A 12,232-nucleotide genomic window follows, 5' to 3' on the forward strand; every position below is an offset into this window, starting at 1 on the left:
AACTCTCCCCAAACAGCCTAGGAAGGAGAAGAGAAGGTGAAGAAACACCTCCCCAAGAGCCTCCACCCGCTCGGAGACGTTTACAGACAAGCCACAGGTCAAACAGTCTTTTTTTCCCCCAGTCAAAGGGGCATCCAAATTTTGATTAGGGCAATTAATACTTAATATTTCTCTTATAATTAATGTTGTTTATTCTAATTGGGTATTTTTACATTGTTTGTGCCTTATGAGGACTACTACTACTACTACTACCAAAAACAGTAAACATAAACACAGTGGATGAATACAAAGTGCTTCCTGAAGACTAGTCAACTGGTGGTTTAAACATACTGGGGTGGGTTTCCCGAAACGTTCGTAGCGCTAAGTACTTCGTAACCTCGTATGAAACGTATGAGGTTAAGAAGTACTTAGCGCTAAGAACGTTTCGGGAAACTCACCCCTGGCTGGTATAATAAAAAAAAAAAAAGAAGAAAAAAAACCATAATAACACTTTATATTAAGTGTTTACTTACCAACGTGAAGTAATGCATTAGTTCACATGAACAACACGTGAAGTAACACATTAACAATAATTAACTAACGTTAAGTAAACATGAAAATGAAATGTGCCATATTTTGTCAATTGTGATTTTTATACCCCAATCGAAATTTTTCCTCTGCTTTTAACCCATCTGTGCAGTCAGAACACACACACACACACACACACACACACACACACACACACACACACACACACACACTAGTGATTACTAGGGGGCTGTGGATCACACGTGCCCAGAGCGGTGGGTAGCCCTAGCCCGGCGCCCGGGGAGCAGTTGGGGTTAGGTGCCTTGCTCAAGGGCACCTCAGTCATGGCCTGTCTGGGAATCGAACCCACAACCCTCCGGTCACAAGACCAGTTCCCTAACCGCCAGGCCATGACTGCCCAAAAATATCAGGGGAGAGCGCAAACGCAGTCCCCCATTACCAGAAATTATGCAGTCGAGATTCCCGCATTTGGGGAATTCGCAAGGGTCAGCACAGCCTGAGTGCAATGGCTGAGCCTCACCTTGGGCGAACCAACTTCCTGATCATGGTCTCACCCCTGCCAGATCATGGTCTCACCCCTGCCAGATCATGGTCTCACCCCTGCCAGATCATGGTCTCACCCCTGTTTTGGCTCTTTGTTGCTCGCACCTTTTTTGGTGCGACCTTAAAGGAATATATTACATTGTACTGATTTACCTACATAAAGTAATGGGTAACTTGGAAAAATCCAGAATCTATCAGCATAGGAACTGAAGTGTGTCCACACTGATTCTTTAGTCCCTTTTGCTCCAAACACTAAAGCTCTAAAAGGGTGCGAGCAACAAAGAGCCAAAACAGGAGTCACAACTGTTACATGTTTATTTAATGTTAGTTAATTATTGTTAATGTGTTACGTCATGTGTTGTTCATGTTAACTAATGCATTAATTAACGTTAGTTAGTCAACAATGTAAAGTGTTACCAAAAACATTATATCCTGGCAGGCAACAAGCAGCAAAAAGCCCAGTGAAGCGTCAGAATTAAGGACCTTCTATTATTGGCATGCAGGACAAGCTGTTCCTAAAGGCTTCGTCCGGACGGTTTTCACGATGTACGCACCGATGGAAGTTCACGATGTACGCACCGATGGAAGTTCACGATGTACGCACCGATGGAAGTTCACAATGTACATACCAAAGGAAGTTCACGATGTACATACCAAAGGAAGTTCACGATGTACATACCAAAGGAAGTTCACGATGTACGTACCAAAGGAAGTTCACGATGTACGTACCAAAGGAAGTTCACGATGTACGTACCAAAGGAAGTTCACGATGTACGTACCAAAGGAAGTTCACGATGTACGTACCAAAGGAAGTTCATGATGTACGTACCAAAGGAAGTTCACGATGTACGTACCGAAGGAAGTCGATCCACTCACGGCCGCAGTCGATGACCAGCTGTTCACGCAGACGCTGCAGCTGGCGGAGTCTCTCCGCAATGAAAGGCGAGTGGTAGCGGCCCACCGCCTTGGTGCTGGAGTGGAGAGAGAGTGTATCAGAGCGGCATGGAGGGTGAGGGCCCGGGACCCTGACGGAGAAGGTCCCAGAGGTGGATGCATCCTGCACTGTTCTGATAGTGCGGAGGCGAACGTGTGTATTGTGCATTGGTGGGTGAGACTACAGACCTGTTGATTTTGATCCAGTCTGGTGGGACGGTGGAGGACATGTTATTCTTCACCTCAATGAGGAACTTGGGGATGGGGGGTGGGGGGGGTAGGTCGAGGGAGGTACAAAGAGAGGGAGAAACAAACATAAACGAATCCAGCCTTGATCTGCGTTATATGAATGTGTATTCTGAAAAATTCCTACAAATCCTTCGAAGATTGTAAACAGTTTAAAGGATGAGACGTGCCGTTTCTGTCTCCTACACGTCTGCTGTGATGGATGGTGCAGAGTGCAGAGGCAGACTGAGGTTTAATGGATCAGAGCTTTCAGACATCGTTTACTTCTGAGCTCAAAACACTCTGTGAAAAGGAGTAACGTAAGAATGGAAAAACAGCCCAGAAACTTGAATATTACCCAATAAAGGGGTTTGCGTATATGTTGATACAGTTCTAATTATGCAGCGTTCTTCCTCCTGTGAACATGAGCCACTGTGGTAGGGTTGCAGTGTTGGCCTTTAAGGTATTTCTTTCTGTATTCATGAACATGCACGTCTTTATGTACATGCTGTAAATTTTACGATATGTAAAGGTACTTGAACAACCATAAACGGTTATGCATACTTTATGGAACAGCTGTATCCATAAATAATTGCATAATAAAGTATATGGCTTGCCAAATAATTACTAATTTTACATATGTACCATGTGTTATGATCAAATCTAAGAATCTGTCAGAAGAACAGAGGTCTAGCTGTTCGGCAGTGTAACATTCTCACTCCCAGAGCCAGACATTTATGCATTTATGCTTCTTCTCATTAGCATAAAAACACGTGCCAAAAAGGTACCCAATACTAAATGAAGGCAAGAGCAAAACTTTCCCAAGATGCAAAGCAACACAGGATTGCATTTGAAAGAACATGTTTGACTCTCGTTGTAAAGTTGAAGTCACCCAGTGTTTCGCCACATGACAACAGGGTTCAACACCAGTGAACCGAGACTCCTTCGCTACAGCACAGCGCCCCCTCTGGCGAGAAGCGTGAAGAGTCGCGGGTGCTCGCGCAGCCCGGCATCCAACACGACCAGAGCGGCGCGGATGACTTAGAGCGCAGAGAGACGCGAGAGCGGCCTGGTGTGGGCGAGGGAGAAGGGAGAGAACTAGAGGAGGAACATACAACACAGCAGTTTATGGATGAACGGCGCACACAGGGGGAAGCTGGAGGAACCGTAGGGGGTCGAATAGGGGCCTATCGGCATGGGGTTGTTCAATATGGGGGTGTATCGATATGGGGGTTTATTGGCATGGAGTTTATCGATATGGGGGTTTATCAACATGGGCAGAGGGGTTATCAGTATGGGGATAATTAGCACACGGTTTATCGTTGTAGGATCTATCAGTATGGGGGTTATCAGTATGGAGGGTTATCCATGTCTGTGCAGCTTAGATGTCCAATAAGCAATAAGAATCAAACTGGTAGTCAGACAAAGAGGGGAAGATGGACTAGGACGTCTTTGCTGGGTTTCTTCCTCTACCTCTTGTCCAGAAACGGTGGTGAAGTCAAAATTCTGGTTCCGAAGGACGAGCCGAATCTCACGCCGATGTTCCATGATGTCCGAGAGGACAGCCCGGATCTCAGCTTTCCTTTCACGGATCACCGGAAAGTCCGTTAGGTCTGCAAAAAGCTCAGTCTTATCCCCCTTCCTAAAAAAAACATAACACACGAGGACTTTAACATGTGCTCAACTTATTAAGATAGCAAAGAAAGTCAGTAACAACAGAATGGTTGCCAGAGAGCTTTTTCAATTCATTAATTAATTGTTAAATAGCATTTCACAAAATTAAAAGGTTTTACCAAAGCCACAAAGTTGTATTCATGAGTACACACACCAAAACCCTTGGGTGGCTAGCACTCACTTGGCAGCGTTCTCATTGAGCACTTTGAGGAAGTTCTGCGCAGGGCTGAGGAGTTGGGGCGTGTCCAACAGCAAGCTCTTTAAGAGGGAGGAGCCTAGCTGTGATTGGACGGCAGGTACGAGAGCCTGAAGCTCCCCACTCAAGCGAGACAAGGTGTTGCAGACAAGGTAGAACTCCTGAGTGGAACACTAGAACACACACACACACACACACACACACACACACACACACACAACATGAACACAGCAAACTAAGTAAAAGAAGTAAACATTCCCCACATGTAATATTAATAATACCACATTAAGCACACATTCTATTACAAGCTAGTCAAACCCTACATTTCCATATTTTGATGCTGGCCAGCAACATCAAAAGCCAGTTACTGCACTGCCTGGATTTGATTAACACAGCCTATTTCCCCAAGACACATCTAACGCTAGCCATCCACACCATGTATGATACAGAAGGGGATGGAGTCCTGTGGAAGAGTCAGAACATGGAAACACCAGCTGCATGGAGGATGACGTCATGGGTCTAATAGATATTAGACTTTATGAGTGTAATACATTTGATTATGGACCAGCGATTCCATTTAGGATCAATGAATAATTCAACTGTTGCTGTGCAATACTGCTGTTTAAATATTATCCTGTATGATCTACAGGAGTCCTGAAAAGCAGGACATCGTATGGTGTTTCCTTGGCACCAGGATCAAGACTTATTACAGAATCATGGAAAATGGATCTCAGGACCATTTCTGGATGCAGCCATTTGAGACCATAAAGGACACGGCAGTTCGCAAGGACACAAGCGCTCGCATCACGTCGAGGTTCAGCGTCCGCAGTGCTTTCTGCTTCCTGTCACATGGGTCTGTAAAACCTCATCTCCATGTCCATGTAGCGCTTGTTAATGACACAACAGAGACGGCCGAGTGAGGTCAGATTAATGAGGATCCCCCCCCCCCACCTGCACACACACCGCCAAACAATGGCCAACCACATCGCCGTCCTTTCAACATGCTAATGAAGCCATCAAAACGAGCCACGCCATTGGGCAGAGGAGACATTCAAAGCGAAGAAGAAATGACTGCATTCTAATAATGAGGAAAATGTAGGCAGGAAACCGCGGAGAGACCGAGCAGGAAATTGAGCTTTTCTTTACTTCTTAAGCCTCTGCAGGAGATTATGTGCATTCACACTTCAATGAATTTCAAAATGTACAAATTCATTGGATTCAGTTCTTCTTGCTGGATTTATTAAACCCTATACGCGGAAGAGTAGAATATATAATCACCATCACTCAAAGGTTTGGACACACCTACTCCAAGTGTGTTTCTATGGTTTATTTTCCAACATTAAAAACAGGGAAGATGCCAAACCAATGAAATAGCACATTATCTTTTTCTAATAAACAAATATCAATCAATTTAGGTATTAGATTCTTTGAAGTACCTATCCTATATTCTGACGACAGCTTTGCACACTCTTGGTGTTCTGTTAAGAGACTGAAGCACCTGTGATGGTTCTCCATCAGTCCTGAAGACCTTCTCACACATGCAGAGACCTTGTAGAGTGAACTAACGTAGAGGAACTAACGTTCTGAAATTAAACTATGTACTGAGGATGCAATTAAAATTGTGTGTGTGTGTGTGTGTGTATGATGAGAATGAAATCCTCTATACAACAACACCTTTGTCATTTAAATGGCTATATATATATATATATATATATATATATATATATATATATATATATATATATATATATATATATATATATATATATATATATATATATATATATTATACACACACACACACACACACACACACACACACACACACACACACGCGTGTGTGATACAACCTGATAATATATACATTTTGGCAAATATGACGGTAATATAATCAATCCAAATCAATCATTAAGGCTTCTTATGAAATTTTGTGAAGGTAATTCAGCAACAGCTGTTAAATAACAGCAGAGCATGCAGTAATTCAAAGAATGCAACTGTCAAAGTGTCAGAAAGCCACCAGGAAGTCTCAAGGTCTCGTCTAAAAGTGGGAGCAGATTTTAATGAAACACCCATGTTTCTGGTTGAGTGCATCCTATTAGACAGGTGCAAATTACAGCAAGAATAGAAATATGAGAAGAATGATGAATTTGGAAGGGGTCCTTGAAACTGTTTCGATAACAACCCCAAGCAACCGTACATGCATATGCGCGCGTGCACACACTCACACACACACACACGAGGAAGGCTGAGGGCTCACGTGGAGGTACCTTCATATGGTAGATACTGCAGAGACCTCTCTCCAGGTCTGGCAGGTGGGTGAGCAGCACCTCCACGGTAGACAGCACGCTGGACGCAGAGGACATGATCTCCGCCACTGCGTCCTGGCGAGACAGGATGTCCCTGAGGGAGGAGGAGACAGGGGCCGCGTTAGGGCCACAAGGGACCCAAGACATCACATGCACCAGCTAGACTGAAGGAACGCAGAGCGCGACCTAGAACGTGCAAGCCTTCCCAAACGTGACCCCACAGAACAGTGTCACGTCCTCCGTGTGTGTCTTACACACACACACACACGTAAGAGCAGAAAAGCTTTCCGATATGCAAACTTTGCCAACGATAAGAGCAGACTTGGAGCAAAGAACACAGCACGTGAGATACATAATGGAACACAGCACGTGAGATACATAATAAAGGAACTGAGCTAATTACATCGTCTCTTCAAAAGGCGATCAACGACACCAGACACAAAGTACTGCCTCGGAAAGGTTGCAAGGTCATACTTTCTGATTCATAATGCTTTTCCCCCCCATATATGTTATTAATATGGTTACATTTCTTTGTAAAGGTTATTCAAGACAGTATGGAGTTGTCGGTTTATTGTATTTTTTAATCCAAGATATTGAATTGTGTAAGCAAGAGATGTAAAATCCTGGGCAAAACCAATTAAGTCGTATTATAGTGGTATTTTATTACACTTTCCAAAATATTTTGTTGGGGAAGGAAACATTAAACAGTAAATAAACACTCTTTCCTTCTGCAGCCTAAAACATATAAATAAATAATGGAGGTTGGGTGAAACACAACGGGGTAAAATTATTCTCATTAAATCTTTGTTCCATAAAGCTTAAGTGAACCATGATCATTCTTCATTAATCAATATTAATCATTTTAATAGAGAACTGAATTCTAGATAATCACAGTCATAAACCACAATCAATGCACATACCTTTGTCCTTTCCTCAATATTTAAGAATTGATTCTTTGGCTTTATATGACTATCATTCATCACCACAGCCCTAGGCTTTGGGAGGGTCTGAGACTCTGCGTGGGTTTTCAGAACATCATGAAGATGAGATATGACCAGCTGGTGTGAGAAACACAGATGAGATGCCGCTTACAGCTGACGCCGTCTACAGCTGTTTACAGGTTTGGGGGACATTTGACTGGACAGGACAGGAGCCACACTAGACATCATTACTGTTTGAAAGAGGTATACAGTGATGCTGTTTCTGTGGAATATTCTGTGATATTGCTGATTCAAGCAATACCTGCAGTCATTGCATAAATACCTGCCTAAGTGCAATTTGCATCCAGTCTCGGATCATTTCAATTCATTCCACCATTACCATACTCGGTTTCTTCTGCTTTGCACATTTGTACAACTGAAGAAATGCTCATTAATAAACCTCTTGGCTGACCTGAAGTCCTCTAATGTTTCACTCTAGTTGGGCAGGGCAGTCATGGCCTGGGCAGGGCAGTCATGGCCTGGGCAGGGCAGTCTTGTGACCCGAGGGTTGTGGGTTCAATCCCCAGACCTGAGGCCATGACTGAGGTGCCCCTGAGCAAGGCCCTTAACCCTCAATTGCTCACTTGTATAAAAAATTAGATAAAAATGTAAGTCGCTCTGGATAAGGGCGTCTGCCAAATGCCATAAATGTAAATGTAGTTGTTGTCTTTTCACTAGAATCACAGATCAATTTGGGCTATAAAACATTCAACAGGCGCTTAACAATGGGTCGAGCTGATCATGGATGATCATATGGTTGAGTTCTCTCATAATCCACATGGGCACCTCTTAATCCAGACGAAATTAAATTATAACCCGGAGGTGTGGAGGAACTGGGATAAAAACCTACTCAAAGGAAATAAATTTCTTTTTACTTCTACACAACAATAAATGATACTGCTATGTGCACATATAATTTTATATCACATAATGTCACTACACAATTAATAATATGAATATCTGCCTGAAAGACGTGACCTGACTCCATTATCAGGGCTGATTTGTGTTTCATGTTTCGTTTCTAATTAAAAATAACCCCTTTGGCACAAATCCAAAGCTACACTGACAGCCACACGTATTCCAACTCCATAGACACGTCACTAATCAGATGGGAGCAACGTGCAGACAGCACGTTTCCACAAGAACGGAGGGGTTCGTCTCACGCAGGACGCAGAAACTCACGCAGCGGACGTCAAGGGCTGGCTGACCCACTTCTTCATCAGCCTCTTCCCAAAGGGCGTGCGTGTGTGGTCCAGGACCCACAGCAGGCTGCTCTTCACGGTGCCTGTGGTCTGCAGGAGAAACACAGGGGCCGGAGGTCATTAAGCTGACAGCCGCATGGCCGGTGTGGCAGAGACGCTCCAGCAAGATCATTATGGTTTCACAGCAGCAGCACTAATTAAGCACGTCACACCGAGATGAGCTGTGTGTGTCCGTGTGTGTGTGTGTTGTGTTTTCAGATGCGTTACGTTGCCTGGGGGTAGTGTCAGAAGGTGTGTGTGAACACACGTGTGCTGTAGATGTTTGAAAGTTTACCACACTTTTTTCCCCCCACAGGTGATGGTGAAACCATACCTGATTACACAAGATCTCCAGGTTCCTCATGGTGGTGGCGCTGAACACCATATGGTCAGCATCACTGGAAAGTCTCTTAAATGAACTAGAAGAGGAGGCAGGTGGGGGGGGGGGGGGTTCCACAGTTCAAGAGGCATTTCAGAATAAGCAGGTTGCATTATGTTCTTAAGAGAAAAACCCTTGCAGGAAAGAAAGTGGGGGCTACCCAAGTCCAGAAGTAAGCCGGGTGCAGTAGGGCCTTCGTATCCGGCTAACACATGCTAATTAAGCCTCTTTCTGTGTGTCTGGTAGATCAGAGCCCTGTTATTTCTCGTTAAACAAAGCCCTTAAATCAACCCTTAATTACAACGTGCTCCAAACAACTTTCTCACCGCAGCCAACCTGCCACACAAAATCACAGATCGCCCGCTCCCTCTCTCTCTCTCTCTCCGCACCACCCCCAACCCCGGCTCACGCACAACGTGAGAAGCCAGCGGCCCACGTGCAACGGCCGTATCCGAGCGGCTGCACATTACATTACTTCACCTGGAACAGAGCAGAACCCTCTCCAGGCCAAACTCGGTCAGGTACTGGATCACCGGCCCCAGGCAGCAGATCACCTGGCTCTCTAAACTCAAGTAGAAGGAAGAGGAACCTGTGCAGAAACAAAAGATGTTGGACACGAGCCCGCAGGTCAAGATCACATGTTTATGCCACTTTCTCATGGACATTTTTGTTACGCTGCATTGTTTGTTACGCTGCATTTTGTTACGCATCACACAAAGGCATAATGACAATGCGATGTGAACTGAACTGGACACTGAAGAGAAGTATCTCTCTGTCCAAGAAGAGCTTGCACACCTACAAACCCCTCGCACGATGCACGTGAACATCCAGTTTGGCTGTTGAGCCTTACAGCGACTCATGGTAGGTATGTAAAATAACAGGGGCGGGAGGCTGTTAAGATCAAACCCACAGAGTTGGGCTTGGGGACGCCACGGCACGTTTAAAAACATCAGACTAACACTATTTGTAACGTGGTTTGTATTGCAGCGCTAAAGGCGTGTGAGGGAATAAAGGGGTGTCCATCAGAGGACTCGTCTGCGCTGGTGACACAGACTAATGAGCAGAGGGTGGGGTGGCGGAGAGGTGTGGGGGGGTCTGCTCATCCTACACACCTCCAGGTGAAAGACAGCAGCTATTGATCTTCATGCCGCCTGTCCCTCAGGGAAGCGATTTTTCAATTACAGGACAAAGCCCACACACTGACCCTTCCGTGTCAGGTTGGCCAAATAACTCCATGTTCTAAAGACCAGACAGCCAGATAGGCAGCCATGCATGTAGACTGGGAGGGAACAGGTTGATTTCAAAACCCCACACACACACACACACACACACACACACAGCGGTACAGAAAAGAATGACAAGAAATATCGAAAAGACAATTACCCTGTCCGCTTTGAGGAGACACGTTGGCGTAGAAATCTTTGACTGTCGACATGGCGGTGTGGTACTCAAACTGGGTGCTCTCACGCTTCTCAATACGAATACGATCATCAGCTTGGACACTGAAGGTCAGAGGTCATGGAGGAATGCCATGGAGAAACATGATGTAGAGAAAGAAAACATACATAATTTATAATCGACATTTTAACTTTTTAGAAAATCTGCCACAATTTAACCAAGTTCTGCTATTAGTTTCTCAATCGACAGGAAACCCTGGTCAGTAGATAACTTACCAGCAACTTTGTGCTTGATGTTACATAAGGCCGATATTTATCAGAAACGTTGAATATGTCTTCATCTTTTCATTTGCAACTCTCATGGCCATCAGCTTCCATATCAGTGACTTGAAGCCGCTACGCATTTGTCTCGGAGGATAACAAGTGTGCGCACACACACACACACACACACACACACACACACACACACACACACACTCTTCCCATTCACTCCTGGCTCTCCTTCCATTCAACACTACCACAAGCTCAAGGACTCACACTCCCTTTGTCGTCTCCTTGCTGTTGCTGGGGCAACCACAGTGCGCACATGTGCGACTTGTGCGAGCGTATCAAAGCCCCCCCCCCGTGACTGGGTCCATCCAAAACCATCAGTAACGTTGCTCTAAAAGTGCAGAAATGTGTGTCCAACAAACATGTACGACCATGTACGACCATGCTGTATGACAGGAGGATGCACTCAAGTGCAACATCACGTGAGGATGGGAGAGAGAGGGGGGGGGCACAAATCGCTATAGCTAAATCATCCTCTTGAGGCATTTCACAACAAATCAAGCAAGAAATCACTTCACACCAGTGCAGTCATTCCTGAATTCATCACGTCCTGTAATTTGAAACACATCTTTCAAATGCTTCATATTCTATAAAACCCCATGGCCTGTAATGGGCCGTAATATGTGGCAACAATTGGAAAAGCTAAAATCTCACAGGCGTTCGCTTTTAAAAATCAGCCTTCGGAAAAGGTTTTATTGCTCAGATCAGCTCGACCCAAGTAACATCCAACTTTTCTTTGAAAGCCATGAGGACAACCCTCCCCAGAGTCATTACAAAGCATCACACCAATCACACACCAGAACCGAACTCCCCACGACACCCATCCTGAGACACACAGATGACACTTTCCACTGTACATGTCAGACTTCCCAGCAGTAGCAAACTAGAACCTGCAGTGTGGTGGAGAAAGGAGGAAAAAGGAGATCTTCATTATAAACCACCAGCACCAGTCCATTAGAAACCACCAGCACCAGTCCATTGTAAACCACCAGCACCAGTCCATTATAAACCACCAGCACCAGTTCATTATAAACCAGCACCAGACCTTCACACCCTTACCCACTAGCCCTCCCATGTCCAGGCAATCCGCCTCATTTTGCCCCCCAGCTGAACCCCCCCAGCTGGCCAGAGTGAACTCCCAACACACATTTTGCACCTTCGCCCTGGTGACACACCAGTGTGCCAAGCAGACAGAAGAAGCCAGCACACTCCCAGAATGGGCTAAATGGTTTGCAGACCTACGACACAGCGCCCAGAACAAACCGGCCTCGGCACCAGCTCTCTGCCCAACCAGGGGGCTTCAACTGCTTGCCAGTTTCTACATTTTTTTTGTAAGACTAACCGTCTCCCTGTCCCATGAAACAGCAAACCACAACGCAGAACAAAATTTGCCTAATTCTGTCCTGGGATTCTGCTCCAGCCCTAGTTGGTTAAAACAGAGGAGAATAAAACACGCGCACACACACACACACGCACACGCACGCACACGCACACACACGC

General features: G+C 45.1%; 1 protein-coding gene and 1 non-coding gene across 5 annotated transcripts in view; both read right to left on the reverse strand.

Annotated features, from left to right (window-relative positions):
* The window catches only part of msh3 (mutS homolog 3 (E. coli)), a 36,931-nt gene that overhangs the window by 18,056 nt on the left and 6,643 nt on the right, over positions 1-12,232 (reverse strand). For all 4 annotated transcript variants that reach the window (XR_013129650.1, XM_076998043.1, XM_076998044.1 and 1 more), the window contains exons 9-18: positions 10,389-10,507; positions 9,486-9,594; positions 8,961-9,045; positions 8,568-8,677; positions 6,367-6,499; positions 4,085-4,272; positions 3,703-3,871; positions 2,194-2,258; positions 1,926-2,042; positions 1-17 (exon numbers count right to left, since the gene is read on the reverse strand). The exon at positions 1-17 is cut by the window's left edge and continues 91 nt beyond it. Coding sequence is in view for 3 of the 4 variants with exons in the window: in XM_076998043.1 (XP_076854158.1) it covers positions 1-17; positions 1,926-2,042; positions 2,194-2,258; positions 3,703-3,871; positions 4,085-4,272; positions 6,367-6,499; positions 8,568-8,677; positions 8,961-9,045; positions 9,486-9,594; positions 10,389-10,507 (1,112 nt within the window). In the remaining variant the exon portion in view is untranslated. The remainder of the gene's footprint in view (positions 18-1,925; positions 2,043-2,193; positions 2,259-3,702; positions 3,872-4,084; positions 4,273-6,366; positions 6,500-8,567; positions 8,678-8,960; positions 9,046-9,485; positions 9,595-10,388; positions 10,508-12,232) is intronic.
* LOC143511071 (U1 spliceosomal RNA) lies at positions 936-1,099 on the reverse strand. The gene has a single exon (XR_013130147.1). It is a non-coding gene; the product is annotated as a U1 spliceosomal RNA (small nuclear RNA).

Source organism: Brachyhypopomus gauderio, chromosome 3 (assembly GCF_052324685.1).
Source record: "Brachyhypopomus gauderio isolate BG-103 chromosome 3, BGAUD_0.2, whole genome shotgun sequence".
Lineage (NCBI taxonomy): Eukaryota > Metazoa > Chordata > Actinopteri > Gymnotiformes > Hypopomidae > Brachyhypopomus > Brachyhypopomus gauderio.